Source organism: Thermothielavioides terrestris, chromosome 1, assembly GCF_000226115.1.
Source record: "Thermothielavioides terrestris NRRL 8126 chromosome 1, complete sequence".
Lineage (NCBI taxonomy): Eukaryota > Fungi > Ascomycota > Sordariomycetes > Sordariales > Chaetomiaceae > Thermothielavioides > Thermothielavioides terrestris.
In genome coordinates this window covers 10054512-10081879 of record NC_016457.1, presented here as the reverse complement: position 1 = coordinate 10081879, position 27368 = coordinate 10054512, and the positions used below count along the sequence as shown (strand labels likewise).

The window sequence follows — 27368 nt, the reverse complement described above, 5'->3', positions numbered from 1 at the left end:
ATCTATGCTAGCAACGGGGTGTTTTCGTCCACCTGTCGCCTCGCCCGTTTTGCTGCCCTACGAGCCTCGCCTGCATATTTGCACCGCTCGAGAATTGCTGGTCCAAACCAATAAAATACAAACGGAAATGGGAGGCAGATGAGGCTCATGGCGGCAGGAATTGCCAGGCTCCACTGCACGCCGAAGAATGCGAACATGCTGCGTACAAAAATTGGAAACACCGCCCCCCAGATGGCCCGCCCACAAATGCAGACTGTCAGTGCCGAAGCGGCATAAATGGTGTAGGCGTCAACCAGGTAGTTGGTCGAACCGATCGTGACCAGGACGATGCCGAAGCCGAAGGGCACACCCGAGGCCATGTTGATGAGCCAGGGGAGCCCAGGCCTAGCGGTCCAGGCACACCAAAGCAAGCCGACCACAATGCTGACGCCACCTAGACAACAGGCAGCAAGACGCGTCTCAGGCGGAGCCGCATCCTCTTTGAGCCGCTCCAATGTCCTTACATAACGTGCATTGTCCCAGACGGCGAACAGCACCGAGAGCGACATGCCAAGCACAACCCCGAGAAACGAAAGGCCGCTCCTCTCTCTGGGCCAGCCCAAGATGTCGGTGTAAACGAGAGGAAGCGCGGCAAACATGAAGTATAGTGTGCCAAAGACGACAGCCTGATACAGGGCGAGAAGGCTGATGATGGGCTCGTTGGCAGCCAGCACGAAGGGCCTCGATAGCGTGGTAGCGAATGACGGGCGTTGGCTGCCATCGTTGTCTCTAGCGTTGGCCGTGGCGGAGGCGTAATGCCGCCCCGTCATCTCGGTGAGCCGGCGGGCCCTCCTGTCAAGAAGGAAGGGGGCGTACGTCTCAGGAAGCACCATAGTGGCCACAGCCAAAGCCGTTGCGGACAGCAACGCCATCGAGACCATGCACCAGCGCCAACCCAAGATGCCCGAAACAAAATTCCCGACCACGGGTCCCAAAACCGGGGCGAAGAGCGGTACCAGCGCGTAGACGGTGATAGCGAGCCCGCGTTGCCTTGGCGAGAAAATGTCGGCGATGACGGCTCCGGAATTGGTCAGCGTGGCCGCTCCGAAAGCACCAGATAGGAGACGGAGCAGCAGAAGGACGGTGAGGGTCTGGCTGAAGCACGCTGCAATATTCAAGAAGACGTGTATCGCAGTTGTGGACAAGAGAATGAGCTGCCGTCCGAAAAGCTCTGTGACGTTTGGGGAACTTTATCAGCGACTCCAGATCCCTGTAATTGCAGGAATACATGAACTTTTTACTCACCTGAACACGGAGCCCAAAGCAATGGGCCGAGAACGAACCCCAACAGGAACAGACTAAGACCTAGCGTGGCCGATTCAGGACTGGCATCCAGATCCTGAGAGATCTCACGGATACTGCCACTGAAGGCGCTGGAAATGAACGCCACTGAGAACGTGACATATCCGGCAGCGATGCACATGATCCAGCGCAGCCACAGCGGGAAGCCCATCGGATCTCTGGGGTCGTCCTCTAGGAACATGACAATGTAGGGATCATCGAGAGTGCCGCTGCCCGGGTAGTTGTACTTTAACACTTGTGACGTGACTATGTCTCGAATGGCCAGCATCTTGAACCACGGTATACGTGTCCGCCTCGCATGGTCCATGGTCGCCATTTGGCCTGAGTGCCTGTCTTGGCGGTCTGTGGAATGCCGATGTGATTCCGCGCAAAACTTCGGTAAAACAGGTTCCAAATGCAAAGATTGGGCAAGCTTAAAGTCGCGAAAGCCTTTGGTTTGTACTTTCCACATGCCAGGAAACTGCAGTTACATAAAGAAATGTGCTTGACCGTAAACCTCCTTGTCACTGGGCGCACGCTCATCCACTCACCGGGCCCTCTCCGTTCGGCCCACCGCGCCATTCGGCATATTTCCCATCATCGCACAGCATATCCGCACTACTATTTCTCCGAATACTGCGCCGACAAGCGGAATCTTGGGATTCTTGACCGGCAACTCCAGTGTGGTGGCCAAGGGATTATTCCCTTCTCCCGGACTCGTTGTTCCTCTCTGTGATGCGCTAAGTGCTCACTAGACCGCTCGAAACCTCTGCCTCTCGACCAGGGAGCGTCACCTCGCCGTGTAATCACCGTAATCGTGTATTATCCGGGCAGCCTGGCTGCCAACAAGGAGAATTATCTATCCATCGTAACGAGATTGGGGACTTCTCCGTCTAGGCCATGGCCTTTTGTTGGCCTAGGAGCCACGGCACCCACTGCCCCGAGTCCCTGTGCGCTGGCCTGCTCTTCGAGTCCATGTCACATTGCGTGTGCAGGACCGAACCAACAGCATATCCGACGCGCTCCCATACGTCTTAGCTCCACTCGAGCAATGCCGGACCAAACACAGTCGCGTCAGTCACATCCTGAGCAGTGATGAACTCCTCACGGCTTTCCACCACGGCCATGAGGACCAACCCGTGCATGACATTATGTGCATACGGCATGTCGGCCACGATCTCGGTCGATGCGATGCAATCTTCCAAGTCCATGCTGGCAGACACCGCCCTTTCAGTCGACGCCACAACGTTCTGGCCACCCTCCATGCGATGCGCAAACCGGCCATCGCCGCTACAAGGCGTGGTCCGCCGGACTTTGAACGGGACCACGGTGGGGACCAGTGCGCCGTTGACGAAGGCGACGCGCTGCGAATCTGGGTCCACTGCTCCGGGCGCAACCAACGTGACGTTCCCGCTGTGGGACGCGTCCCCAACCGAGACCGCTGTGATGGCCAGTGGCGGCAAAATGCGCAGTGGAATGTCCTCCATGTTGGGGCAGCTGCCTGGCACGATCCAGTGCTGCATCCAGCTCAGGGCGAACTCGCGCGTGGACGTGGTCAGAAAGGGTTCGGCGCTCGGCGGAAGCCTCCGCAGGGAGCGGAACCAGCCCGACTGCTGGCCCTCCTGGCCCAAAGCCTGGGCCAGTACGTAGACGATCGAGTTGGAGTCGGAGCCCAGGTGCTCGGCCGTCCGCTGCTGGATGTTGGCCAGGAGCCCGATGTACATGTCGGTCAAGGTTTGCGCAAAGTCGACAGCCTCGGCGAAAGTCGAGACGGGAAACTGGTAAGTGCACGGGAACATGTGCGAGCCGTTTGTAAAGTGCCGGACGGCGTCGTTGGCGTTGTACGCGTGCATCTCCTCTTGCTGCGCACGTTTCAGGGTCAGTACTTCATGGTCGCCGGGTCGGCAGTGACATACCGCCTGGATGGTTTCCAGCGAAGACAAAACATATTCCCTGGTAGCCGAGTCCAGCTCATAGCCTGGCACGCTGTTGCTGATGTTGGCGATCAATTGTGTGAAGAAAGCCACCTCCATGAACTCGTTGAACGCTTGCAGCTTCCAGCTTGTCAACGAGTCATCATCGAACCGGGGCGCCAGAGGTGCGTTGGTGAAGTTGCCCCCTGCCCGTGTGAACAGCTCTTCCAGAGCAGTCTCATTCGGGAACGGGAATCCATTGGGGAGTGGAAAGCTGAAAGGTTCCGCGAGGACATGGTGGTCCCCGACAAGCAAGACGGCTATCGCCACCAAGGACGATCTCAAGGCCAGAGCGAAGCGCATGACTCGTCTGAATTTGTCGATATCGCGCAGGCCGCAATGCCGTTTCTCGAGTTCGAATCGGTTGTTGAATGGTAAAGACGGGGCTTACTGCTTCCCAATTGATCCTGGATCACGTCTTTGTCCGTTTTCTTTGTAGAATTTCATTTTCTTGGCTACCTGCGTATGTTCGAGACATGATTGCCGTTCGGAGGAAGTCGGCCAATATTGGCGGCCACTATCTGGGTAATCGTACACTAACGGCGGCAAATTACGCAAGCATCTTCCGGAGTGTGCTCCGTGCTTGCACGGAGACGCTATGTCTCGGGGCAAAAAAGCTGGTGTCTGACCGTTTTCCCCCCTTCCCCTTCCCGGGGGCCCCGGGGGGGAGGGGGGGGGGGGGGGGTGGTTTTCAACCCGCCGAACATGCGCGACGGCGAAGACGCCAACGACTGCCCCTGGGACATTGCAGCCAGCTGGGCAACATTTAAGACGCTATGCAAACTGAAGCTCCTCGGCACAGGTTATCAGTAAATGCTACGCCGTTACACGCCAAATATCATATGGCACCGACAACATGGTTTGGGCCAAGGCAAGGTCCGGCACCTGGACCGATGACTTCGACGGCGCTGAGAAGGTATTCTACTCCATGTCGCAGGCGTTCAAGCGATACCATCGGGAACACGGCTCCGTCTACGCCATTTGCCGCATCCGCATTGCACACCCTCTCAGTACTGGGCCGGAGACGCTGAGTGAAAAACTCAGACAGGCATGGACATGGCTGCGCTGTGACTTCCCGGCCTTGACCGTGTTTGAGGAGGGCGGGAGGAAAACGTATCTCGAGGCCAATGCCGCCAACATCGAGACGTGGGTCAACGACACGTTTTGGGTCGACGATGAGGCAGACGCGGCTCGCGATGTTGTGGCCGACTTACACCTCCGGAGGCTTCCATGTTTGGTCTTTGTTCCGCGCTCCTTCGAGGTGCTCTTCCACTGCTCCCACTGGAGGATTGACGCACTCGGCGCCTGTACGGTGCTGGACCGACTATTTGATATTTTGTTTGAGCTTGCAAGGACCAAGCCGGAGTCCTTGCAGCCGCCGCGGTGGGAACTAGAGCACGAGCACCTCTCCGCCAGCCTGGAGGACGCGTACGGATGCGCCCCAATGCCGACACCCAGCACTGAGGCCAAAGCAGAAGACGTACGCCGGAGAAACTTCGACTTATCGTACCCGTCAGCAGGCCTGTCCTATCAGGGCGACCAATCCACCTCTCCGGGGAAATCCCAGTGCCAAACGGTGGCGCTGGAAAGGGATGCTTCGGAACAGCTGATTCGGGCGTGCAAAGCCCGCGGCTTCTCGGTCACCGCCGCGGTGCACGCAGCCTCTGCCGCCTCTGTGCTGGCCGACTCAGACTGTGACAACTACAGCACCGTCGTCTCAGTCAATCTTCGCCCGCTTCTCCCCGGAGGAGCAAGCGCCTATGCGTGCGGCACGTACGTGACCGGGATCACACACTCGCTGCGACGGAGCGACAACTTTGAGACCTGGTGTCGGCAGCTGACCAGCGGTTACCGGGGGGATTGGGATCCGGCGGCGTATATGGATGCGCTTCGGTCCATCTACCGGGTACACGGCGAGACATTGGCCAGCATGGCGGCATCAGGAGCCAGGCCACCGGCGAGTAATGTGACGGTCAGCAGTCTGGGTGTGATTGACAAGTACTTACGCCCAGTCCATGGTGCTGTCGAAGTTGAAACATTCCATCTGGGCAGCGCCATCATGGGCAGGCAGCCCACTCTGTACATCTGGACCTTCCGAGGTCGCTTGACACTGTCGGTGGATTACAACGAGGCATACTACTCTGTGCATCAGGTCTCCGCCTTGTTAGATAGTATCAGAAATTGCCTTGGCAGGGAACTTGGGGTGTTGATATGAGCGCTGTAGGCAGGTGATGGCGAAGGGAGGAAATCGTTTGAAAAGATGAGCCCGGTTCCGGTGCTATGCACAACCGCGGCTGTCATCGGGACCGTCTCCTAGATAGCGCTAGTCTCCAGGAATCCCTAAGTTTCGTTCAGATCAGCGGGCTGCCAGCCGACACACTCACTCCGCTATTCCCACAGTAGCCATGGCGGACTGAGCGGACCCGACGGCCAAGCAGGTGACGGGATGGTGCGGGTGGTTTGCCCACCAGGAGAGTCGGCGCGAATCGGTGCATGAATTGGCCGTCTCGGCGCGTTGTCGGACTCGGAGTTGGGCTACCATAACAGGTTCTTCTGTGGTTTACGACCCCTCGATGTCTAGACATACCACGGAGACGCTGGGAAGCGACCCTCGGTATTGGTGTTGCTTCCGTCATATGTCTCTAGTGACCCTCTACCAGGTAGTTTCTTCTGTCTCGCCCTCGCATCAACGCTACCTAGAGATTGCGATTGACGCACGACATGGCCCAGCGACACTCCGTGGGCAACAACGAGCAAGGCGGCGGCGATTGTCCCACCGGTCCGCAGAAGCCGGGCATCCAGACTCCCGTCCTTGGGTTGGAGGAGCACGATCTCAGCTCGAGCCCTCGAAGCGCCCCTACCTTCATGTCACAAGATGGAAGTGCCAACACTCTCGTGGAACCTTCCCCGGGCAGTCCGCACCGCAAGACAGACGAAGATGCACGATATGTAACAGGCTACAAGCTGGCGGGCCTCGTCACGGGGATGACGGTGGTCATCTTCCTCATTTACTTAGACAACTCAATCATCAGCACTGCCACGCCAGTCATTACGGCCGATCTGCACGAAACGGCCGACATTGGGTGGTATGCAGGGGCTTACACCCTCGTGTCGTGAGTCCTCCCAGAATGTTGCCAAAGCCTACACCGCTGTCCCCTGAGCAAGGCTGTTTGCTGACATTGTCTCCACCTGCGCAGCGGCACCCTGCAGCCAATGGCAGGGAAACTGTACACTTACTTCCGGAAGCAGTTTGTCTTCTTGGCCTTCCTCTTCGTCTTCGAAGCCGGCTCTCTCATCTGCGCGTTGGCACATTCGTCTCCCATGTTGATTGCCGGCCGCGCCGTTGCCGGCGCTGGCTCATCCGGTCTGATGAACGGAGCCTGGACCATCATCGGTAATTCACTCCCCTTGGGTCAGCAGCCTTGTGAGTGAAGTTTCCAGCGCTCCCCTACACGGCACCCTCCCGCCCCTTGATTCGTTCCCGATGCCCGCGACTCTGACACGGCGTCACCCGGCAGTTTATACGGGTGTTATGATGGGTGTGGGTCAAATGGCTCTCATCGTGGGCCCTCTCATTGGCGGGGCGCTCACTCAATACGCCTCTTGGCGATGGTGTAAGTCGGCAGCTGGTGCGAGAATTCACGATGTGGTGGCTAAGCCATTTATCGCAGGTTTCTACATTAACTTGCCCATCGGCGCATGTGCCGCCGTTCTGGTCCTCTTTCACGCCATTCCCGATACGAATGGCATGGATGCTTTCTCTTTTGCCTTCGTTCGGAGGACACTCTCCAGTCTCGATCTTGGTGGCTTCGCCCTGCTCGCACCGGCAATGGCCATGTTCTTAGCGGCCTTGCAGTTCGGGTCGGATACCAAGTACGCCTGGAACAGCTCATTAATCATCGGCTTATTCTGCGGCGCTGGAGTGGCTGCTGTCTTGTTCGTCCTATGGGAATGCCGAGTTGGCGACACAGCAATCATCCCTGGCTCCGTCGTCCGCCGACGCGAGGTCTGGTCGAGCTGCGGGCACATCTTCAGCATGTCCTTCGTTGTCTTTATTGCCAACTATTTTCTGCCGGTGTACTTTCAAGCCGTCAAGGGTGTGGGACCAACTCTCAGCGGTTTATACCTGCTGCCGGGCATCTTGGGACAGTTGTCATTTGTGCTTTTGTCAGGAGCTGCTGGTAAGTTCATTTTGGCCACCGTAACTCCTGAACTGGCATTGGAATTAAATCTATGCAGTATCGAAACTGGGCTATTTCATGCCCTGGTGCCTCTTCGGAGGTGTTATGATTGCTGTAGGCGGCGGTCTGACGACAACATTCGGGCCCAACACCAATACAGGGCAGTGGATTGGCTACCAGTTGATGCACGGTATTGGCCGCGGTGCTGCGATGACAATGGTGAGCAGGCGTCCTTTCCGTTTGCCTCAACCACCCTTCCCCCCAATCCATGCCGGCTAACGCGGGTTCGTTCCTTTGGCAGCCCTTAACAGCAATCCAGTGCGCCCTGGACGAGGAGCTAGTTGCCCTTGCCATGTCGCTTCTCATCTTCTGCCAGAACCTGGCCGGCTCTGTTGCCGTGATCATTGCTACCACCATCTTCACCCAAAGCCTGCTTAAGGACCTGCCCATCCTCGCGCCCTCAGCCTCTCCGGAGGCGGCCATCCGCTCCGGCACCGGGGCAGGTGCAGTGCGAGGTCTACTCCCGGTCGGAAGTCCAGAGTTGGACGGGCTCTTGCGGGCGTACTCATACGCAGTGGATAAGACTTTCTACGTGGTGGCTGGCTTTGGTGCCACGTCCATTGGCTTTGCTTTCTTCATGGGGTGGAAGGACGTCCGCAAGGCAAAGGCCAAGATAGCAGAAAGCAACCAAGGGAAGATTGGAGAGCAGGAGGTTGCAACTGTTTAAGTCTATCCTCCTCGGTGCGAGTCTCGGGCTTCGCTGCTCACTCACTTTCCTTCGGGGCATGTAAAACTGCGAATTTGCACAATCACCACTGCACCTTGTATCTCATTTTCACTTTCCCGTTTTTTCGCTATCCTATTCTGCGGAGCGACTACCGGTACCACAACCTGAGCTCTCTTTTGCTACTTACGGTTCGGGTAGCTCTTAGTTGTCCCCCAGACAGCTCCTTTGCTCCCGCGCTGCTCCGGACGTCCCGATCAGGGGAAAAAAGCTCATGTTGTTAGACGCCCGTGTCCGCAGTCTCCGCCCACCACCTGTACCTGCCAAGGCGGCTGGTCGGAGCAACTGCGCATAATTAGGAGTTGTGCCAGCAAACACCGTGCGCTAGGAAACGGCGAGCGTCATTCAATACATAGGTAGTGTACATAATAGCAAGTGAAACTAAGCCTATTGGGGTCGTAGATGGGTTTGTCCGTTTCGGCCTCCTTCGTACTAGTACATACTACCTCCGTACACTAGAACTGGTCTAACTGGTCGGTGTGCATGTCGATTGCATGCCGATCTGTGTTGAGCGGATAGCCTGGCCAGTCGGGAAACAACGCGGAACGCCGATGAGCAAGGGACTGGGCCGGAGCTGCTGTCAAGCCGATACATCGGCCACGGCTGTGAAACCTTCCGATCAGCTCAGCTAACAAACAGAAGCTGAAGGGTCGGGGATGCCGGATCCCCGATCCGCCGTTCTTGAGTTTAATATGCCATGGCTGACCTGGCCAGGAAACGATTCTTTTCTACGCATGTGCAGGCTTCCTTTTCGCGACACCCCGTGACGTTCTGTCTTCCACATCCACATGAGGCTGCTTGGCTGCTTGACGGCACTGTCCGTCGCTGTTGGCGGCGGCGCTGCAGCCGCAATAGCACCCAAGGATTCGCTTGTCAGCTGTCTCCGTTCTACTCTGTCTCCCGAGGGATCCGTGTACCTGCCTGGCGATAGCGGCTTTGCGAACGATACAATCCGATGGAACCGCTACCATGCGCCTACTTTCAGCGTCGTGGGTGCCGCTGCGAACGAGCACGATGTCAGAGCTTCAGTACGCACCAAGGCGCACGTATAAGCCATTGCGCATCTCGCAGTGATTGATTCGTGCTGTCTAGATTACCTGCGCCATGTCGAGCGGAACTCCCTTCCTCATCACTGGTCCACGCCATGGCTTCTCTCTGGGCTGGGAAACACTCAAGGACGGACTCGAAATCTACACGGGCGCGTTCCATCATGTGAATGTCGATGTGGAGGCCAGCACAATGACTATCGGAGGCGCGGCTTCGATGAAGGACGTCTCTGACGCTCTGCAGCTCGTCGGAAAGAACATCCGTAAGTGCAACATGGTCCAAAGGGGAGGGAGTGGTGCAAAGGACACCGAGTATTTGCTGACGATCGGGTCCATCGAATAGCTGTTGGAGGCTCATCCTGTGTCGGCATGGTTGGCGCCAGTCTGGGAGGAGGCATTGGGCGGCTACAAGGGCTGTATGGTCTGATGCACGATAGCATGCTCTCGGCTCGCCTGATGTTGCCCAACACCACCGTGGTCGAAGTGTCCGAATGCTCGCACCCGGAACTGTTTTGGGGGCTCCGGGGCGCCGGCTTCAACTTCGGCTTCGTCCTCAATGCGACCTACCGCGTGTATGACGCCCCCGCCGGCGGAACCAACTTCAACGCCGACTTTGAGTTTCCCATGAGCAGCGTCAGGGCCTTTTACCAAGCACTCCACGATCAGATCGAGATCGGAATGCCGGCCCCGCTGTGCCTGTCCACCGCACTTCAGTTCAACCACGCGATAAATGCTGTGGGTCTTGCCGCAGCCAGCTGTTGTCTTACGAATCTGCTGACGCATCCGTCGCTAGACAACCTTGAAAGTGAATGCTGTCTACGCCGGACCAGAAGACGAAGGGCGCCGAGCTGTTGAGTTCCTCGCCGACCTCGGCACGGACCTCCGCCACAATTTCACCCAAGTCCCATGGAACAGGCTGAACCGCAACGTGGACTTCCTGAACAATAATCCCTTGGTGGATGTTTGCAACCCGGGTGGCATACGGGGGGACACATATGGAGTCGCTGTCAACACCATCGACGTGGATGCGCACGTCAGCGTGTCAGAGCAGTTTGACGACATGATGGCCAAGTATCCCGAGATGAGGAGCAGCGGCAACGGAGGATACTTCTGCGCCAACCAGGCGGTTGTTGCGCGGCCCAAGCACCACACCGCGTACCCGTGGCGGCAGGCGGTCGGCTATCAGTATGTGGGCCGCTCCCCGTTCCTGCTCCGGGGCGGTTACCAACTGAAATGTGACCATTGCTAACGCCGATGAGTCAGGACCTTTGGATTCGTGTATGGAGCCAACACCACCACGACCGAGGCCGACATCGACAACCTGCCCACCAAGCTGCGCGATACGATTGCCGCCACGGCGGGCACCCAGGGCGGTCTCAACGTCTACGTCGGCTTTTCCCACGGGAACGAGCCCGCCACGGCCATCTGGTCCGAGGCCAACCTTCCTCGCCTGAGGGCACTGAAAAGGGAGTACGACCCCAAAGGGTTGTTCAACTGGTACCACCCAATCCCACTCGAGTGAGGCAGGCCTTGGATTACCGACGGGTCCCCCCTACCCAACAAGCAGAGTCTAATTAGCCAACTGCGAACGAAACATGGGCACTGTGGGTGGGGGGCTACCCATGATTAACCAAGTAAATATTCGGGGTTGGAGACACGACTTGACCTCTCATCAGCCCCTTCTCTTAAGACGTAGCACGGAATTCTGGTGACTTCAAAAGCAACACATCAAAAATTTTAACACCTGTATCTTCCATTCCTTGAGTTTCCCTCGGCTCGAACTATGCCACGAATCGGAGGTTCCACACTTGTGAATAGACGTGACATCGGATAACAGACCCGGGACCCATTCGGAGTATATGGAAGTGGGCTGGGGGGTTGAGTCCGAATGTTCGGAAACGAAGCGGCGAGTATGCATTCAGTAGTTCCGGCCATGTCACTCAGATCTCGACGACATGTTGCTGGAATGCCGTTCTATGGAAAAGGCCGCGGTCTTGTAACAATCTACGCCAGCAACCCATCCTACTTGCTTCACACCAAACAACGCAATTCAACGAGGGACCATGCAAGACACCTTGTCGGGCACGATGCAGGAGAACACGAATATCAACGGCGCCCATGACGGCAACAGTGACTCTAACGGCGTCACTGGATCCTGCCAGCTGCGCGTCGCCATCATCGGCGGCGGCATTGTCGGTGTGGCAATGGCCCTCGGGCTCCTGCGGCGCAACATGGCCGTTCGACTGTATGAGCAGGCTGGAAACTTTCGCGAGATCGGGGCGGGCGTGGCCTTTACGACCAACGCGCAGACGTGCATGGCGCTGCTGAGCCCGGACATCCTGGCTGCCATGAAGGCAGTATCGACCAAGAACGAAAGCCCATACTACACCTATGTAGACGGATACAGGTGCGGGCCCGACCAGACGGACGACGATAACGACATGAGGGAGACGCAGCTGTACCAGCTGCATGCTGGGACGACGGGCTTCGACGCCTGCCACCGCGCACACTTTCTCGACGAGATGGTCAAGCACATGCCCGAGGGTGTGGTGGCGTTCAGGAAGCGCTTTGAAACGTACGCTTTCGATGAAGACCTGGAAGAGTTCACCCTGCGTTTCGAGGATGGCTCGACAGCCACCGCCGATGTTGGTAAGTCAAGCCGGCTGCTCCAATCTCCGCTCCATCTCCCTCTGCCCCGGCCATGCGCAGTACATACATAATCCTTCAGGCCTCTGGTAATAACCCCGAACACAGTCATCGGCTGCGACGGCATCAAGTCGCGCGTCCGCCAAGTGCTCTTAGGCGAGGATAACCCGGCCTCGTACCCGGGTTTTGCACACCAGGTCGCCTTCCGCGGCCTTGTCAGCATGGAACGGGCCGTGGCGACGCTGGGCAAAGACAAAGCGCACAACCAGTGCATGCATACGGGCCCGGGCGCGCATCTGCTGAACTTTCCTGTGGCACAGCACACGCTAATGAACGTGGTGGCGTTTGCGCCGGCGCCCGGGGACTGGGTCCATGAGCGGATGGTGGCGCCGGCGGGCGAGGACGAATTACCCGCGGCCTTTGCCGGCTGGCGGCCCGCAGTTCGTGCCATCGTCGGCCTTCTTCAGGAACTTGAGGAGGGGCGGCTGGACAAGTGGGCGATTTTCGACACGTACGAGCACCCGGCGCCGACGTACGCCTCGGGCGGCGTATGTATCGCCGGTGATGCCGCCCACGCGACGTCGCCGCATCACGGCGCCGGCGCCGGCATGGGCATCGAAGACGCGCTCGCGCTGGCCACGGTGCTGGACTTGGCCGCGAAGACGATGCAGGGCGGCGACGGGTCGAAGACAAAGCGCGCTACGGTTGCCGCCGCCTTGGCTGCGTACGACGCTGTTCGGCGGGAGCGCACGCAATGGCTGGTCCGCAGCTCGCGCGAGGTGTCCAAGACGTACGAATGGGCCAACCCGGACTGCGGCACTGACCCGGAGAAATGCCTGCGGGACATCGAGTGGCGAGCCCACAAGATCTGGCACTTCGACATTGGTGGCATGTTGGCTGAGGCCGGGAAGGCCTTTTCGCGGTTTCTCTCCTCTGCATGAGAGCTAAGGGCTTCATTAACACGGACTCAACTCAAGCTGTCAAGTCGTCTCTCATCAGCCGCGTTAAAGAATCTCTCCTATTTCTGATGATTTGACACCTAAGAAACTACAGGCAGCAGGTTGGATGTCAAGTGTTGAGCCACCAGCCCCAAGACGGTATCAGCGAAGTCATCATCGTAAAATGCCCGGTTGAAGGCTAGCCGACAGTAAATCTGCCCGTTGAATATCCAAGCGAAAACATAGACGTGTCGCGACAGCACATCGACGCTGATGCCAATCCTGTCAACCTGCAGCCATCGCCCATCCTGGGAATCCGCATACATTGTCCCCACGAGATCCTGCGCTCCAGGGACCCACGACATGTCCAGGCCGCTCGGCGGCGGGTGTGGAGGCGCGGTGCGGCTCATGATGGCCTTCATTTCCAACGCATACTGACGGCGAGAGCGCAAAAGCTCCGGGGTCGGGCCCTTGGCGTACTCGGACTCGTAGTAGAGGGCGTTGTCCAGCCAGGACTGCGTGGTCGGCACTTTGACAAAGTAGCCGGCCGTGTAAAGCCCCGCGGCGCCAGCCTCGCCGTGATACGGTGCGGGAAGATGCGGCCGGAGGCTGTGGCGCAGGGTGGTTGTATGGTGCTTCTGGTCCGATGCTGCCGTGGGTCCCTCGACAGAGCAGGCTGCGGCCGTCACGGAGGCGTGCAGGGCCGACTCAAATCGCAGGCCGCGCTGGGAGCATGCCGATAGCAACTCTGCCGTCTGGTCTGGGGAGAACGAGAGAGTGGGCAGCCTGGTCGCCTTCGTGGCCGCCATCGGCTCCAGCTCATCTCCAAGGTCGAGCGGCCGTGTGATCCCCAACGCCCCTTTGGCAAAGCCCAAGGTACTCAGATACATGCTTGTCGCCGTGTGGATGGCCTCGGTTGGTTCAGTCGGCAGTTTCAGGGCTTCCTCGACGCCGGGAACGAGTCGAACTGTCTCGTCGCCCCAGGGCAACCGGTAGGGGTCATCCCGCAGGTGCTGCACGGTTGCGTTGAACAAGGCTCCCAGGAGGTGAAAGGCCCCGATGCCATCAGTGCGCCAATGCGAGAGGTGCAGTATCACTGCCCCGTCATGCTCCAGGTAGTAGCAGCAGGCGAGTGGTCGCGGTGGAAGCGTGCCCAGAATGTGGTCGACGGTCAATTCGCCTTGCAGCACGGTGAAGGTTTCGTCCAACCAATGGGTTAGCTGCTGGACATCAGGGACGCGGTAGTGTAACGTGTCGCCATCGGCAGTCGTGGCAATCGATGGGTGCCAGAAGCGGAGGGCTGCCCATCCATCGCGGAGAGCCTGGGCCAGGGGCTTGGGCTCAACTGAGGCAGTGAAGCATGCCGTTGCCGAGATGGACCACACATCCTTGCCCGAGGCTTGACCCGCATCTCCGATCATCTTGATCATGGACTCATTTTCACCGACTGGCCTCTGCCAAAGGCCAGGCTCTGTCTCGGTCCAGGCCATCGGAGCACCCGGTGGTCACGACGTGTCGGTACGGGCGCTTGGGTGCAATTACTGGCGAAGGTTATCAAAATGGATAAAAGGAGATGCATAAGTGCCTTCCGGTCTGTTGACGCACAGCATCGCCTTTGACGAACCTACAAAGCCTGCCGAGAACATCCCTCCCCTTGCATTTCTAAGGGAACCCGATAGCCAAGAGCCAAATCGTGGCCACGCCCTGCACCTCGGAAATGACGGATGCTCTGGAAATCCCCGAAACAATGCTGGCGGTCAGGGCTCGGGGCCCCGGCCAGCTCTACTTGGACCCGACGACGCCGGTACCGGCAGTACGGTCAGGCTACCTTCTGATCCGAGTCATGAGCGTTGCGCTGAATCCGAGCGACTACAAGCGACTGGCCGTGTTCGGGGAGGGCACTCCGCACACGATGGGCTGCGACGTCGCGGGCCGTGTCGTCTTGTGCGGAGAGGACGTCAACCAGGACTACCGGCCCGGTGACCGAGTCGCCGGGCTATGCTACGGCATGAAACCAGGAGATCCTTCGAGCGGCGCGTTCGGCCAGTACGCCCTTCTCAAGGGCGCTCTCTCGATGCGCGTGCCCGAGCACGTCAGCGACGCCGAAGCGGCTACCATAGCCGTCGGAGTCAATTTCGCTGGCCAGGGTACGTACTTGCTCGTGTTCCAGTGCACCGAAGACAACCGCAGTTCAAAGGAAAATTGTACGAGCATCAAAACGCTGACCGGAAGCAAGCGCTTTACCGCTCGCTCGGATTGCCGCTGCCCCCGCTTTCGGTGTCGGAGTCGGAGGATCTGCAAAACCAGGCCCGGGGCCCCGTTCCGTCGGTCCTGATCTACGGCGGCGCCACCGCTACGGGCATGATTGCGCTGCAGCTGGCGCGGCTCTCGGGCTGTCGGGTGTTGACGACCTGCTCGCCCCGCAACTTCCAGCTCGTCAAGGCCCTCGGGGCGCATGAGGCATTCGACTACCACGACGCCACCGGCTGCGGGCCGGCCATCCGCGCAGCTACCGGCGACGGGCTACTGTACGCCCTGGATTGCGTCACGGTCGGCGACAGCCAGCGAATATGCGCCGACGCTCTAACCGCGCGTGGGTCGGGCGTTGCCAAGTACACGGCGTCGCTGCCCGATGGTGACTCGTTTCCCCGTCTCGACGTGCAACATGGCTGGACCTCGGGATATTCGGCCTTTGGCGAAGGGACCCATCTTGCCGGCCCGCTGGGCGAGGCCAATGCTGCTGACTTGGAGTTCGCCGCCCGCTTCTGGAAGCTCGCCGCCGAATTGCTGCGCCAAGACCGCATCAGGTTGGGCTCTCTGGTGCACTTGCGAGATGGAGGACTACAAGGTGTGCCGGAAGGATTGTCCGAGCTGAGGAGCGGTCGTGTCTCTGCTGGCAAGCTCGTGTACGTCTTGCAGAAGTGAACCGGGAGACATAGATCGCCTTGGTCGGCTAGGGGGCAAGTCTGAACGGAGGAGGCTGTTAGCTCCATGTTTTCATGCAATGGGTTCTTCATGTGGGCCGTCGTCAGTCCGCCGTGCTAATGACCGATGCCTGAATGCCAGTTAAACACGGGGACTGGAGTTGGGAACCAGTGCGCAGGTTCGGCTAGATTGAAGCTACCACTATGCGGTCACCCCACAGAAGATGTGCTCAATTATAGTGTTGAAGGGGTTGTATTGTGGAAGACTGCCAAAGAGAGGGCGCAGGTTGGGCGGCAGTTGTGCGCCCGGCCTGGTGGATCCTAATTTTGGTATGCCGGCCCGGGGCGCTAGGCCGGGGCAGCCCCGGGTTCTGTTGGGCAACTGATTCGATCGGTGCTTAGGGTGAACCGATAGCGACCACGCCGTCCACATGCGTCACAGCGATTTGATTTTACCCAGGCCACTAAGGCGCGAAAAAGCTTTGTTGAAAAGAGAGCACAGCAGAGATTTCGGTCGCGACATTGGTCTCCGGATGCTTCCTGCCTTCAAGTTAAGTTGCAAGCAACCGTTCCTACTTGGTTCGACTCATCGAGAATCCTTCAGGGCCCTGCTTCTGAAAGCGCGGTTTTGCCGCCAGGAACCGGTCACAGGCATGTCCAGAAAATCGGGGGAGACGGTGATTATTTCTGGGTGTTATGTGTGGAACTGAAGATGGTTCTATATACCACACCGTGCTCGCGAAGCTCGCGAAAACCATACCCCTCTGCGTCGCCGTGCGGCAACGTTGCCATTGACATGTTGTCTCCGTTTGCACGCACAAGTCTAGAAACAAGTAGTATCCACCGCAGCAACCTTTCCAGGCTCCGTGGCAGTGTGGTTCAGGCCCAGTCCAGCACCCCACAGGCCGCCGTTCGTCACAACATACAAAATGTCGTAATCCGAGGGGCCCCTCCCAAACGCCGCGCCCACGTCTCCTTGAACAGCGGTGCTGTCGACTCCGCCGGCGGCCACCACCGGTTCTTGGAAGCCGCCCAAGCCGTCCGGCCGCACCGCCACCACGACATTCTGGGGCCCGTTGGACGTGACCCACAGCGTGCCATCCCTGCCAATGGTGAAGTCGTCGATGAAGACGGGTGACACGGAGGTCAGGTTGGCCACCAGCTCGACGTTAGGGCTCGCCTGTGCGCCTGTTACATCCATCGGGATGCGGAACACGCACTTGAGGTCGCTGTTTGTAAAATACAGGTAGTCGTACGCGACACGCAGGCCGTTGATGCCCATCCTGGTGTAGTTGTGAACCTGGGCCATCTCGGGCGCCTGCGCGAAGAGCCTGGTGGTGCCGGTGGTGATGTTAACGGCCCACACACTGGCCGCGTACATGTCGGCTACCAGTACGATATCGGGCTGTCCCGGCAGTGCCGCGATGCCGTCGGGGCCGATGGTAGTGTTGGGCATGGTAGCGACCTCCCTGACGGTCGGCTGGGCACCGCCGCCATTGAAGTCGAAAGTGTACATCTTGGTTGTTCCGGGAACCGATTCGAAATTGCCGGTGAAGTTCTCAGCCAGGACGGCGTAGACTTCGTGCTGGACCTCGGTGATGCCCAAGACCGTGCCAAGGGGGAACGAGTAGACGAGGGAGAGCTCCGGATGCGGCGACGCGGGGTTGGCGAGCTGGTAGAGGGCAACGGGATGCACAGGGGAGGTAACATTCTCATCGACGATTAGAAGGAGGTTGCCGTTTGGTCGCACGGCCAGGTTTTCGATCCAGGTCTCCGTGGTGAACTGGTACACCGTCCTGACGGGCAGCGGCAGTTCTGCCCCGGAGCAGCACGTGGCCGGGGCTGCCAAGCAGGTCGCAGCCGTGGCAGCAAGGGTAGCGACCACGGCCCTGAAGAGATGACTTGTTTGGAGAATCATGGTGGTCTTGATCAATTGGCAGTGGGGTGCGAGCAGCTGAGGTGCAGATGTGGTTGTTCAGGCCTCAGGCTCGAGCGGTTGGGAACTGAGCTCTACTTATCATCTACCTAATTACCAGCTTTCGTTGATCGATCGTCCACAGAATTGAACATTGCGTCAACAACCAATGAGTTCGATCTCGCCCGAATGGCTTCCAGGCTGGCGCTCAAGTTGAGAGGTTGATTGGGGCTCCTTACCTAAACCCCCGAATGGCGGTATTTGCAATATGTCGAGAGCTCGAAGCAGGCCGAATCCCCATCCCAACTCGGAAGGATGAGTCCGAAATGGCAACCGTATGTATATGCACATACCATCCTAGGCTAGACTGATAGTGCATAGCCGTGGGGGAGGCTCACGGTGGCTAACAAATTGTGACCTCCGAGACACCCCTCCGAAAATACGGCGGATCGACAACCAGGTGAAATCCCCGGTCGGCAGCAGGGGCGTTCCCGTCGTGCCGTGCAGCCCGTGGAGGCACCCAATGAATCTCAGGGCGCGCCAACATCTCTGGATGCATAGAACTCAGGGCTCTGGGGTCGAGTCGGTGAGCTTATTATGGGACGCGGATGCAGATGGGATCGCAGCCTACAGAATAGCAAAACGACATCGGTTGGTTCATCTCTCTCTTATACTCCCGCCCTGAAGACTTCCCCTTCCCGATACCAACTCAAAGTATCGTGCCGTAAAATGGGTTTGATCAGGGCGGCGGTGCAGGCCGCCCTGACGCTCTCGGCAGGATTGCTGAGCGTCCAGGGGCAGCTGCTTGGATTGCCCTCGCCGATCGTCTGCCAATATCCCCCTGAATGGCAGTCATGCCACTCTCCGACAAGCAGAGACTGCTGGATCCGAAAGCCGGGCAGACAGAGCGAAGGCCCGTCGGTGACGCAGTTTGACATCTTGTCCGACTGTGAGGAGCCTCATCTTGCCCCTTGAAACATGTGTCACTGACCAAACCTGCCGCAGATGAGGAGATGTACCCTCCTGGAGTGACAAGGGAATATTGGCTTGAGGTTGGGGCCAATTCCAAGGTAGGTGCTAATCGGCCTCGTCTTGTCCAGAAGGAACTGACGTGTTGCAGGTTGCCCCTGACGGACAACCCAAGACAGATGGCCAGTATTTCAACGGCACCTATCCCGGTCCTCTGATTGAGGCTTGTTGGGGGGACGAAATCGTTGTGCACGTCACAAACAGAGGAGACTCCAGTGAGCATGATTCGAAAGACTCGGTCGGGTAGGCCACATCTGAGTCTAACTCGGATCAAATACAGAAAATGGCACGACAGTTCACTGGCACGGCATGAGACAGCTAAACACTAACGAGATGGACGGAGTAAACGGTATTACGCAGTGCCCGATCGCTCCAGGTGAGTCGCTTCCCCGACAAGTCTATTGTGCAGGTTCCTGATCATTGAATTAGGAGATACGTTTACCTACAAGTTCCGGGCGACTCAGTACGGACATACCTGGTATCACAGCCACTACTCAATGCAGTATGCCGACGGCGTCGTCGGCCCGCTGGTGATCCACGGCCCGTCGAGCCTCGATTGGGACGTTGACCTTGGCCCGGTATTGCTCACAGACTGGATTCATGATAGCGCATACAATGGCTTCTCCACGATGGAGATACCGGGCAAGGCTTTTTATGTCGACAGCATTCTGGTCAACGGTCACGGACACTTCAACTGCAGCCCTGCCCTGTCCGACAATGATTGCGCTGGATCATACTGGGAGACAAGCTTCGTTCCCGGCAAGAAGCACCGCATGCAGCTCGTGAACACGGGGTTCAACTATCCCATCATCTTTTCCATCGACCAACACAACCTAACCGTCATAGCTAACGATCTGGTTGCGATCGAGCCCTTTACCGTACCGTCACTGACGATCAGCCCGGGTCAGCGCTATACCATTGTGGTCGAAGCGAAGCAGGAATTGGACGACGACGCGAACTATTGGATCCGTACCGGCACCGAATGCGGCGGTTGGAATGCAGCGGTCACTGACAACAGGACGGCTATCATACACTACGACGGAGCCGTGCAGAAACTTCCGACGGTGGACCATCCGATGCCATTCAACGCCACCTGCCTGGACGTGCCCGCTCGCCTGTTGCGCCCCAAAGTTCCGTGGCGGGTTGACGAGCACCCAAGGAGCATCCTCAACTACACTGCAACCAAGCAAACGAACGCAAGTCACAGTCTTGGCCCGCCCTGGTACAAGCACTGGACTCTGGGCAAGCAGCCCATGTGGCTCGACTTCAGCAAGCCGACCATCCTTGACCCGGACACTTCACTTCGCAACGTCAACTACACCGCTACTGAAGGCAGGTCTCCCATTGTGCTGGGCATGGCCCTGTTTTCCCGGCCGAACTGCCAAATCGCTTGCCTCCTGGGAAGTGTTGTGCTTGAGAAACACACACCCCCATCAGTTCAGCGTAACATGAGGCTAACCCTTAATCGTAGAGAACTATGGTACCGGTTTTATTTACTTGATCATTGACGCCAATCCGCTTCTCCCGTAGGTTCCACCCTCGCCCGACTCTTCCATTCTTTCCATGGCTGGCATCACTGTGCCGCCGGACTACTAGTCATCCCAGCCATGTTTCCACATTCATTGCTAACAGCACGCCTCCGCTCAGATCAAACCACCCATTGCACCTTCATGGGAGCGACTTCGCGGTGCTAGCGCAAGAGACTGTACCGTGGGACCCGGCGACGGGGCCCAGCTTGTTCAAGTACGACAACCCGCCTCGGCGCGACACGGTAATGCTACCGCACACAGGCTTCGTGGCGCTAGCCTTCCGGCCGAGCAACCCAGGTGCCTGGTTGTTGCACTGCCATATCTCGTCACACGCAAGCTCTGGGCTGGCAGCACAGATCCTGATCCGACACGGCGTCGACGCCGTGGACACGGGTCGGGGCGATCTGGACGGTGTGAGAGCGGGTTGTAGGGCGTGGTCTGAATCGTCTCTATCCAAGACGGTCGTGCAGGAGGATTCCGGTATCTAACGAAAGCTCCGACGTAACTGAGTCAACCTACAAAGTTTAGGTCAGAGAATATTTCCTTCACATTCACCCACAAGTGTAGAAGCCAAATTGACAGCTCGTTGATATTCGAGTTGTATTGAACAAAGCATTGATCGCCCTGGGCGCATTGTCCGGACCTACTAGATGAATTGATTCATGGACCTTCTTGTTATTTTTGGTAGCCTCGGTCCCTTGGCCCTCGGTTGCCCCGAACCAATCTCCCAATAACGAAGGGTACCGCAATGCAAGGAGTTTCATATTTTTCTGGAAGTCAGGCACTCTAAATGCTGCTGCATAGAATTGATCGTCCAAATCTACTAAAAGTTGCCAGATAATTTCCAGGGGAGCCGCAGCGGTGCTGAGCCTGGGCTCTAATCAGGTACCGTTGTTTGAACGCACTCCGCGGCTCTTTCTGCCCATTGAGGGCCACGCATTTCCAAGTCTAGCCCAACATCATCGGGGGATTGGGAAATCTGAACCCGCACTTGCACTTTCTCTTGTTGCCGAAAGCCAAGCAAGAACATTCGATTTGCAGAAAGCACAGCGGCTGCACCAACTGACCCTACTTCCTATAGCGATGAGCCACTCGCTGACAACGGACTAGAACTGAGAACAGGACCACAAGAGTCACCGCCGCTACATGTCCATCAGGATGAGTCCCTAATCAGCCAGAAACTAGGAGATGAAAGCAGAGTGTCTCATCATGATTTCGTGCACTGCGCTTCAAACAGAGTCGTTTGTTCCGCCTAAACTGCTTGCCGGCTTAGTTGTCACGCTCGGTTCCGTAGCTGCTTCGAGCAACAAGGGCCGCCGCATTTACTTCAACCCGAGGTTTCAGCCCGAGCCCTCGACTCCCGCTCTTGCCCTCTTCTGAGCCGGCAGTTGGAAAGGTCAATGAGGAGCATACTGATGTCGATGTTCGTAAGTCCTACTCCTCGCTCCTAGGAGACACGCGAACGGCGAACAGCGAACGGCTTCCCTAGCTAAAGACAGCCCCTGGTAAGTACTGCCAATGGTGTGCAAGGCGAGATGCCGAATGCTCATCAGAGCGATTGAGAAGACCAATGGCGTGCGCAGAACCACATCAATTCCTGTCTTCCGAGGTGGCTCTCTCGTAGCGACTCTTCCCAATGGTTGCAGAACACGCAGGCCTGTCTGGGCAAAGATGCGTTGTCATCACTGTTGCTGCCTACGTCAACACCCCACAACATCAGGGCACCAAGAACACTGGTCAATTGCTTAGTTAAACGCCTTGGGCAAGAGGGTGCGATGCTCTGCCCGTGTGAACGGGGCGACAAGGCACAGAAAACCGCCCGGGTCGTCTCGACTATCATGATGTTGAACCTCCAGCCATGATGACTGCATCATTTTTGCTCGTGCTCATTAAATCATTAAATATGGGAGCGGTTGAATCGCTCTATTGCGACCGGTGTATCCAGCATGGCCGCCAGACTGGCTGCCGTCTCACGTATGCGGGCGATGATGCCCGGTCCCTGTTCGGAGCCGCCTGTGCTGCCCTCAGCAATGCACTGCTCGACAAAGCGCGACGTGACCACGGCGCCCAACACCCCGTTGCCGCTGTCGTCGCCTTCGGCCGCCGACTTGCGGCTCACGCGACAACCCTCGGAGAGGCCGAGGGCGCCTTCGACGTCCTCCAGCAAGCGCGCGGCCGCCTGTACGACCAGCTTGATGTGCAGATCGCCGAAGGCGCGCAGAGGTGCGCCGCCCACGTTCAGGTCCTTCCAGATGGGCTGGTCCCGGCGCCACGAGGGCTCCGTGTCGCGCACGTACTCGAACACGGCCTGGTAGTAGAGCAGGTACAGGTCGAGGAGCCGCCGGTAGCTCGCGATCAGGGTCAGCGCGGCCGGCCTGTCGGCGGCACAGGTTACGCGCCGTGCCGGCTCTGGCGCAGCGGAGGCGGTGGTGTATGTCCGTGATGACGGGTTGGACGCAAGAATCGGTGTCGAAGAGCTGGCGGGTTCTTCCTCCAAGAAAAAACAGCGAAGCAGGCGGAGGAAGCCGTCGGCAGCTTGGAGAACCTCGCCCGACATGTGCACGGGGAAGTGGCCGGGCGGATCGAGGTCGCTGTGGCCGTCGTGGTACTTGACGCGAAGCTCGTACATGTTCTCGCACAGCTCGGCCGCTCTTCGCACCAGCGCTGCAAGGCTGCCCCTGGCCACCTGCAACTGCTGGCCGTACCCGCGAGAGTCGGACGCGCGCAAGCAGGTTGGCGAAGCTGTCGGCTGAGGCTGCGGCTGGGGTGGCGGCTGAGGCGGCGGGCTGGGAAGATGCCTGGCCGGCGGAGTGAGCTCAATCGTCATGGAATCGTCAGACGCGTTTGCCAGGGCGTGGTGTGAGTGATCCGTCGTGATGTAGCCGTCCCAGGGCTTGCTGCCTGTGCCCGTCAAAGCCGCGGACCAGGCTGCGATCTGGTCTCCAAAAGTCGGCTCGAATCCAGCGGCCAAGGCATCATCGGTGGTGGTGAGCATATCCATGATGCTGTCGCCGTCGAACGGGTTGTTGTGGGCGGTGGCAGAGCAGCTGGACTCTGGCGTCGTGCCAACCCGGTAGCGCTGCACAGTGTTGGCCGGGGTGTCGTTGACATTGGACGGTTCTGTTGCCGCCGGCACGGCCCCCATGGTCGCCGCCGCTGAAGGTGCCGCCCATCTGGCCTTGACCGCCCCAGCATGGGGATGAGAGCGGGGTCGTCGACCAGGAGGGAGAGCCAGTTCAAAGCTGCACTGGACAGCTGCCTTCTTGCAGCGGCGACAGCAATCGGGGATGCTGGACTTTTCGCATTTGAGCTTCTGTCCGCGGCACCTCTCGCAGGCAAGTCGCCTGCTTTGCTGACTTCCAATGGAAGCACTGACCCCGTCGTGTGAATCCATCGCCGGGGCGTTGGGTATACAAGGTGTGGAACACAATGTCCACTCTTATGCCCCAAGATATTCCGGCGAGATTCAGTGCCATGTGGGTCGGTGCCACGCCCGAGCGCAAAAGAAAGGTGCCGAGGTGCCAGCGAGGGAAGGTCTGGAGCCAGGCTTTTTTTGCGCATAAGAAGAAGAAGGACCGTAGGCGAGGAGAGCAACCCGAGGAAAGACAGCTCTGCGGAGACGCAAAAGGCCGACATGCCGCCGGAGCACCCGCGCGGCAACATTGGCGATGTCTCGCAGACGAAGCACACTAGCGACGAGCGGAGCGATACCGGTCGAGCTGACCTCGACGACTCGAACCGTCGTCACTGCCCCCGTGGACGAACTGAGCGGCCCCGTCGACGGGAGATGCCCGAGGATTAGCGGTAGGCGATGACCGCCGGTCAACTGAATGGAAGTGTTGAGGGCCTGCAGCACGCGATCGCCAAGGTGAATCATCAGTCACTCTGATCCTCTTGATGATTGGTTTGCTCAGCTATTCTAACCTCTCACCCATCCATTGGATGCTTACGCAGAGCACTGCACACACCGCAATGCGCCTCTGTTTCTGAGCACCTCAGCTGAGCTCGCAGGCCTCTGTGTCGATCACTATGCGGGATTGAATGAGCGAGCTCACATTAGGTAGATAAACCTCCTTAGACGTGCGCTGTTTGTCTCGCAATGTCTGTCGAATGACGGGTGACACAGTACTCCGTCGGCCAAGCATGGATGCCGACGCTAATGCGAGGATTAACCTTAAGCTCCCGGGATCGGGATCCCCTTAGCTCCCGGTGGTCTCCGGCCAATGAGAGCCCGGAGATGTTGCCAACTCAGTGGAGATCGCTCCAGCCCAGCGACGGGTGGCTGCGTCACCTTCCCGATAAAGATCACGACCTCCGCTGGGTCTCAGTGCTACATTACGTATACAGAGCGCATAAACTCGACCAGTGTACAAAGTATATGGGTATCTGTACGGAGTACACCTGCTAGCCCAGCGAAATCCGACCCTGTTTGCCAAGTGCTAGGCGGCCATTCTCCGCCTCGTGCCCACAAAGCAGGCATTATATAACTACGGAGTACATCGAGGGCAGGGATAGTCCAATGACATCGAACTAACAGGTGTTAGAACCAGCTTAGCCCAGGGCACCGGGCCGGCCCACCGAGATTAGGATCCACCGGCTTAATGCCCAACTGCCGCCTAAGACTAGGCTCCTGATCAGGAGAACTCTCCTACAATACAACATCTTCAATACTACGATTGTTCCTAGTTGTAGGCACCGCTTATATCGTAATAACTTTATCTTCCTAAGCCTATATAGCGGTTCCAACAATTAAGAGTCTTATTAGCTCGAAAACCTAGCCCTATCTCTAAGTATATAGCCCTACGTATAGCGCTTAGTAGCAACTACTATATCTTCGAAAGCCAATATAAAGATCGATATTATCTTAGCTAGCCTAGATAACTAGGTAGCTTAGAATCGAAAGTTCGTTAACAAGGCTAAGTACCTCGATCTACTCGACTATTTCAAGGGCAAGGCGGAGCTACTCTCGAAGCCTATACTAGCTAATATCTACGACCTTGCCTAGGAGCATATCCGATATAAGCTCTAAGAATATATCGTCGAACTACGAGCTTCTACACTAGCTATAGCTATAGAAGCTATAGCTAATATAGGAGCTTTAGCTAATCTAGGAGCACCCGCTATAAGCGAGTAGTAGCCTAGCACTGCCTCTATAGCCTAGGATAATAATATAGATTCCTAGACCCTCTTTAAGAATAAGGGTCTATAAAAGTAGCCTAGTATCAAGGTATTAAATAGCTATTAGAGGAAGCTCTATAACGAGAGAGAGAAGTAGTTTAATAATAATATCGTTATCGTTATTATATAGGTCGAGAAGGATCTAGATTGTAAATATAAAGATTATAAACGCTAGACCAACTACTTTACCTAGATACTAACCTTTATAACTACTATAATAGTAGCTAACTACTAGTCTATCTACTTTATAGAGTATACCAACTTTTAAACATAGTATAACAATCTTAAAAAGACCGCTTAGCTAACTATTGAGATAATAACTAAGCTTTAAATATATATTTATACCTACTTCGATATACTTAAGTACCCTAGGAACGTATATATTAAAGAAGCTAATTTTAAAAGGTAGCTCGTTAAGTAGGAGAGCCTAATAGATAAGGCCTCCTTCTAGAAGATAAGCGAAGTAAAGGATCCTAGCCTATAGTTCAACGAACTAATAGCTATACTAGAGAAGCTATTCCTAAGCTTTATTTCCCTCTATACTATAAGTAAGATAGAGATCTTTAAAAAGCTAACCTTTCGAGATATAGCTATAAAAGTCTATAAAGGTATATACCTATTCCTTAAGAAGGCGCCTAGCTATATAGAAAAAGGATCCTTCCTAATATATAGCCCTAGAGAAAAAGAAAATAAGGACTCTAAGCAACTAGAAGATTAGGAGGATCGCCCTAAGCGCTAAACTAATTGTAAAGAGGGAGCTAGAATCGACTAATCCTACTCTAAATATAAGCTAAGTACACCTATAGCTCTTAAGACCTCTATAAGATCCTTAAGTATATTAAGGAAGTGCTACGCCTATAATTACTTCTATCTAACTAAGTAGTACTATTATTTGAACCTAAAGAGTATACTGCCTAGGTAAGAACTAAGAGAATATATTAAAGCTTATATAGAAGTTAATTTAAAGGCTAATTCAACTCTACAAATAGAGGCTAATAGGCTCTAGATAAAGAGGTCTAGAAGTAGCCTCGCTAACAATATAAAGAGCAATATAGACGAAGATCCGCTACTATATTAACTAGCCGACTGCTCTAAGAGAGCTATAGCTATACTCCTAACGAAGGAGCCCAAGGTCCCTAAAGTGGATATAGCTAATACTAACGCCCCTAAAGAGGGCACTGCTCCTAAAGAGAGCACTACCTAGGAAGAGAGTAACGCCTTTAAAGCAGGCAACGCCCCTAATATAGGCACTAACATTATAGCGATATTTAGCTACTAGTATATTACAAGAATATAGCGGTAGAGAGCTATAGGCAAATGTATAGCAAGCTTCGCTACAATCCTAGCTATATTCTAAATAGGCTAGAGATATCCCCTAATCAACTTAGTGATCCTAGATTTAGGGTTAACTATTTATATTACCAACTATCTAAGTAGGTTTAAAAGGCCTCCTAAGTTGGCTACGCCTAATAACTATATTTAGGTAAATAAACACCTTATTTAGATTAAAGGATATAGCGAGATAGATATTAAACTGTAGAACAACAAAGGTATTATAATTCTTACGCTATACAACGTAGCTTACTACCTAACCTTTATATATAACATTATATCGTTGAAGTAACTCAACCAACGAGGGATCTAGTAAGACAATAGGCTAGAGAGTATGCCAAACTACCTACTTAGACGCTAAGATTATATACTTCTTAGATACACTATAAAGAAGCTCTAACAATATATCCTTGAATATATACCCGAAGACTATACGCCTATAGCCTTTGCCACTTAAACGAAGAGACTTAATTAGTAGGCTCGCTATATAGAGAATATAGCAGATACTATAACTTAGTATCTACGCCTGAGCTATATAAGCCTAAGAGTGTAACGTGCTAGCCTTATAGCGTC

At 56.2% G+C, this 27368-nt stretch overlaps 12 protein-coding genes across 12 annotated transcripts; 7 read left to right on the top strand and 5 right to left on the bottom strand.

The window, feature by feature from the left end:
- Nucleotides 1–2: 2 nt before the first annotated feature.
- On the bottom strand, nucleotides 3–1657 carry THITE_2142624 (uncharacterized protein; the record flags this gene model as incomplete). Its single annotated transcript, XM_003651109.1, has 2 exons — nucleotides 3–1210; nucleotides 1285–1657. 2 exons carry the CDS (start codon nucleotides 1655–1657, stop codon nucleotides 3–5), a joined length of 1581 nt encoding a protein of 526 aa, XP_003651157.1.
- Nucleotides 1658–2354: 697 nt separating this feature from the next.
- THITE_2142623 (uncharacterized protein) lies at nucleotides 2355–3596 on the bottom strand (the record flags this gene model as incomplete). Its single annotated transcript, XM_003651108.1, has 2 exons — nucleotides 2355–3182; nucleotides 3237–3596. 2 exons carry the CDS (start codon nucleotides 3594–3596, stop codon nucleotides 2355–2357), a joined length of 1188 nt encoding a protein of 395 aa, XP_003651156.1.
- A 553-nt stretch (nucleotides 3597–4149) lies between these two features.
- Nucleotides 4150–5508, top strand: THITE_124062 (uncharacterized protein; the record flags this gene model as incomplete). The annotated part of the gene is made up of 1 exon (XM_003651107.1): nucleotides 4150–5508. The coding sequence occupies one exon, from the start codon at nucleotides 4150–4152 to the stop codon at nucleotides 5506–5508; it is 1359 nt and encodes a 452-aa protein (XP_003651155.1).
- A 506-nt stretch (nucleotides 5509–6014) lies between these two features.
- THITE_124061 (uncharacterized protein) lies at nucleotides 6015–8201 on the top strand (the record flags this gene model as incomplete). The annotated part of the gene is made up of 5 exons (XM_003651106.1): nucleotides 6015–6406; nucleotides 6491–6717; nucleotides 6812–7474; nucleotides 7655–7693; nucleotides 7786–8201. 5 exons carry the CDS (start codon nucleotides 6015–6017, stop codon nucleotides 8199–8201), a joined length of 1737 nt encoding a protein of 578 aa, XP_003651154.1.
- Nucleotides 8202–9046: 845 nt separating this feature from the next.
- On the top strand, nucleotides 9047–10826 carry THITE_2040192 (uncharacterized protein; the record flags this gene model as incomplete). The annotated part of the gene is made up of 5 exons (XM_003651105.1): nucleotides 9047–9286; nucleotides 9351–9567; nucleotides 9648–10039; nucleotides 10098–10489; nucleotides 10568–10826. The coding sequence occupies 5 exons, from the start codon at nucleotides 9047–9049 to the stop codon at nucleotides 10824–10826; spliced, it is 1500 nt and encodes a 499-aa protein (XP_003651153.1).
- Nucleotides 10827–11391: 565 nt separating this feature from the next.
- On the top strand, nucleotides 11392–13091 carry THITE_2142620 (uncharacterized protein; the record flags this gene model as incomplete). The annotated part of the gene is made up of 3 exons (XM_003651104.1): nucleotides 11392–11953; nucleotides 12059–12740; nucleotides 13004–13091. 3 exons carry the CDS (start codon nucleotides 11392–11394, stop codon nucleotides 13089–13091), a joined length of 1332 nt encoding a protein of 443 aa, XP_003651152.1.
- Nucleotides 13092–13173: 82 nt separating this feature from the next.
- On the bottom strand, nucleotides 13174–14378 carry THITE_116335 (uncharacterized protein; the record flags this gene model as incomplete). Its single annotated transcript, XM_003651103.1, has 2 exons — nucleotides 13174–13196; nucleotides 13328–14378. 2 exons carry the CDS (start codon nucleotides 14376–14378, stop codon nucleotides 13174–13176), a joined length of 1074 nt encoding a protein of 357 aa, XP_003651151.1.
- Nucleotides 14379–14605: 227 nt separating this feature from the next.
- Nucleotides 14606–15813, top strand: THITE_2040523 (uncharacterized protein; the record flags this gene model as incomplete). The annotated part of the gene is made up of 2 exons (XM_003651102.1): nucleotides 14606–15049; nucleotides 15196–15813. 2 exons carry the CDS (start codon nucleotides 14606–14608, stop codon nucleotides 15811–15813), a joined length of 1062 nt encoding a protein of 353 aa, XP_003651150.1.
- A 451-nt stretch (nucleotides 15814–16264) lies between these two features.
- THITE_2142617 (uncharacterized protein) lies at nucleotides 16265–17730 on the bottom strand (the record flags this gene model as incomplete). Its single annotated transcript, XM_003651101.1, has 3 exons — nucleotides 16265–16276; nucleotides 16981–17198; nucleotides 17301–17730. The coding sequence occupies 3 exons, from the start codon at nucleotides 17728–17730 to the stop codon at nucleotides 16265–16267; spliced, it is 660 nt and encodes a 219-aa protein (XP_003651149.1).
- Nucleotides 17731–18456: 726 nt separating this feature from the next.
- On the top strand, nucleotides 18457–20773 carry THITE_124055 (multicopper like protein; the record flags this gene model as incomplete). Its single annotated transcript, XM_003651100.1, has 7 exons — nucleotides 18457–18676; nucleotides 18733–18797; nucleotides 18848–18971; nucleotides 19037–19132; nucleotides 19186–20088; nucleotides 20228–20282; nucleotides 20404–20773. 7 exons carry the CDS (start codon nucleotides 18457–18459, stop codon nucleotides 20771–20773), a joined length of 1833 nt encoding a protein of 610 aa, XP_003651148.1.
- Nucleotides 20774–22182: 1409 nt separating this feature from the next.
- On the bottom strand, nucleotides 22183–23430 carry THITE_2040579 (uncharacterized protein; the record flags this gene model as incomplete). The annotated part of the gene is made up of 1 exon (XM_003651099.1): nucleotides 22183–23430. One exon carries the CDS (start codon nucleotides 23428–23430, stop codon nucleotides 22183–22185), a length of 1248 nt encoding a protein of 415 aa, XP_003651147.1.
- A 284-nt stretch (nucleotides 23431–23714) lies between these two features.
- Nucleotides 23715–24087, top strand: THITE_158730 (uncharacterized protein; the record flags this gene model as incomplete). The annotated part of the gene is made up of 2 exons (XM_003651098.1): nucleotides 23715–23769; nucleotides 23867–24087. The coding sequence occupies 2 exons, from the start codon at nucleotides 23715–23717 to the stop codon at nucleotides 24085–24087; spliced, it is 276 nt and encodes a 91-aa protein (XP_003651146.1).
- Nucleotides 24088–27368: the final 3281 nt, after the last annotated feature.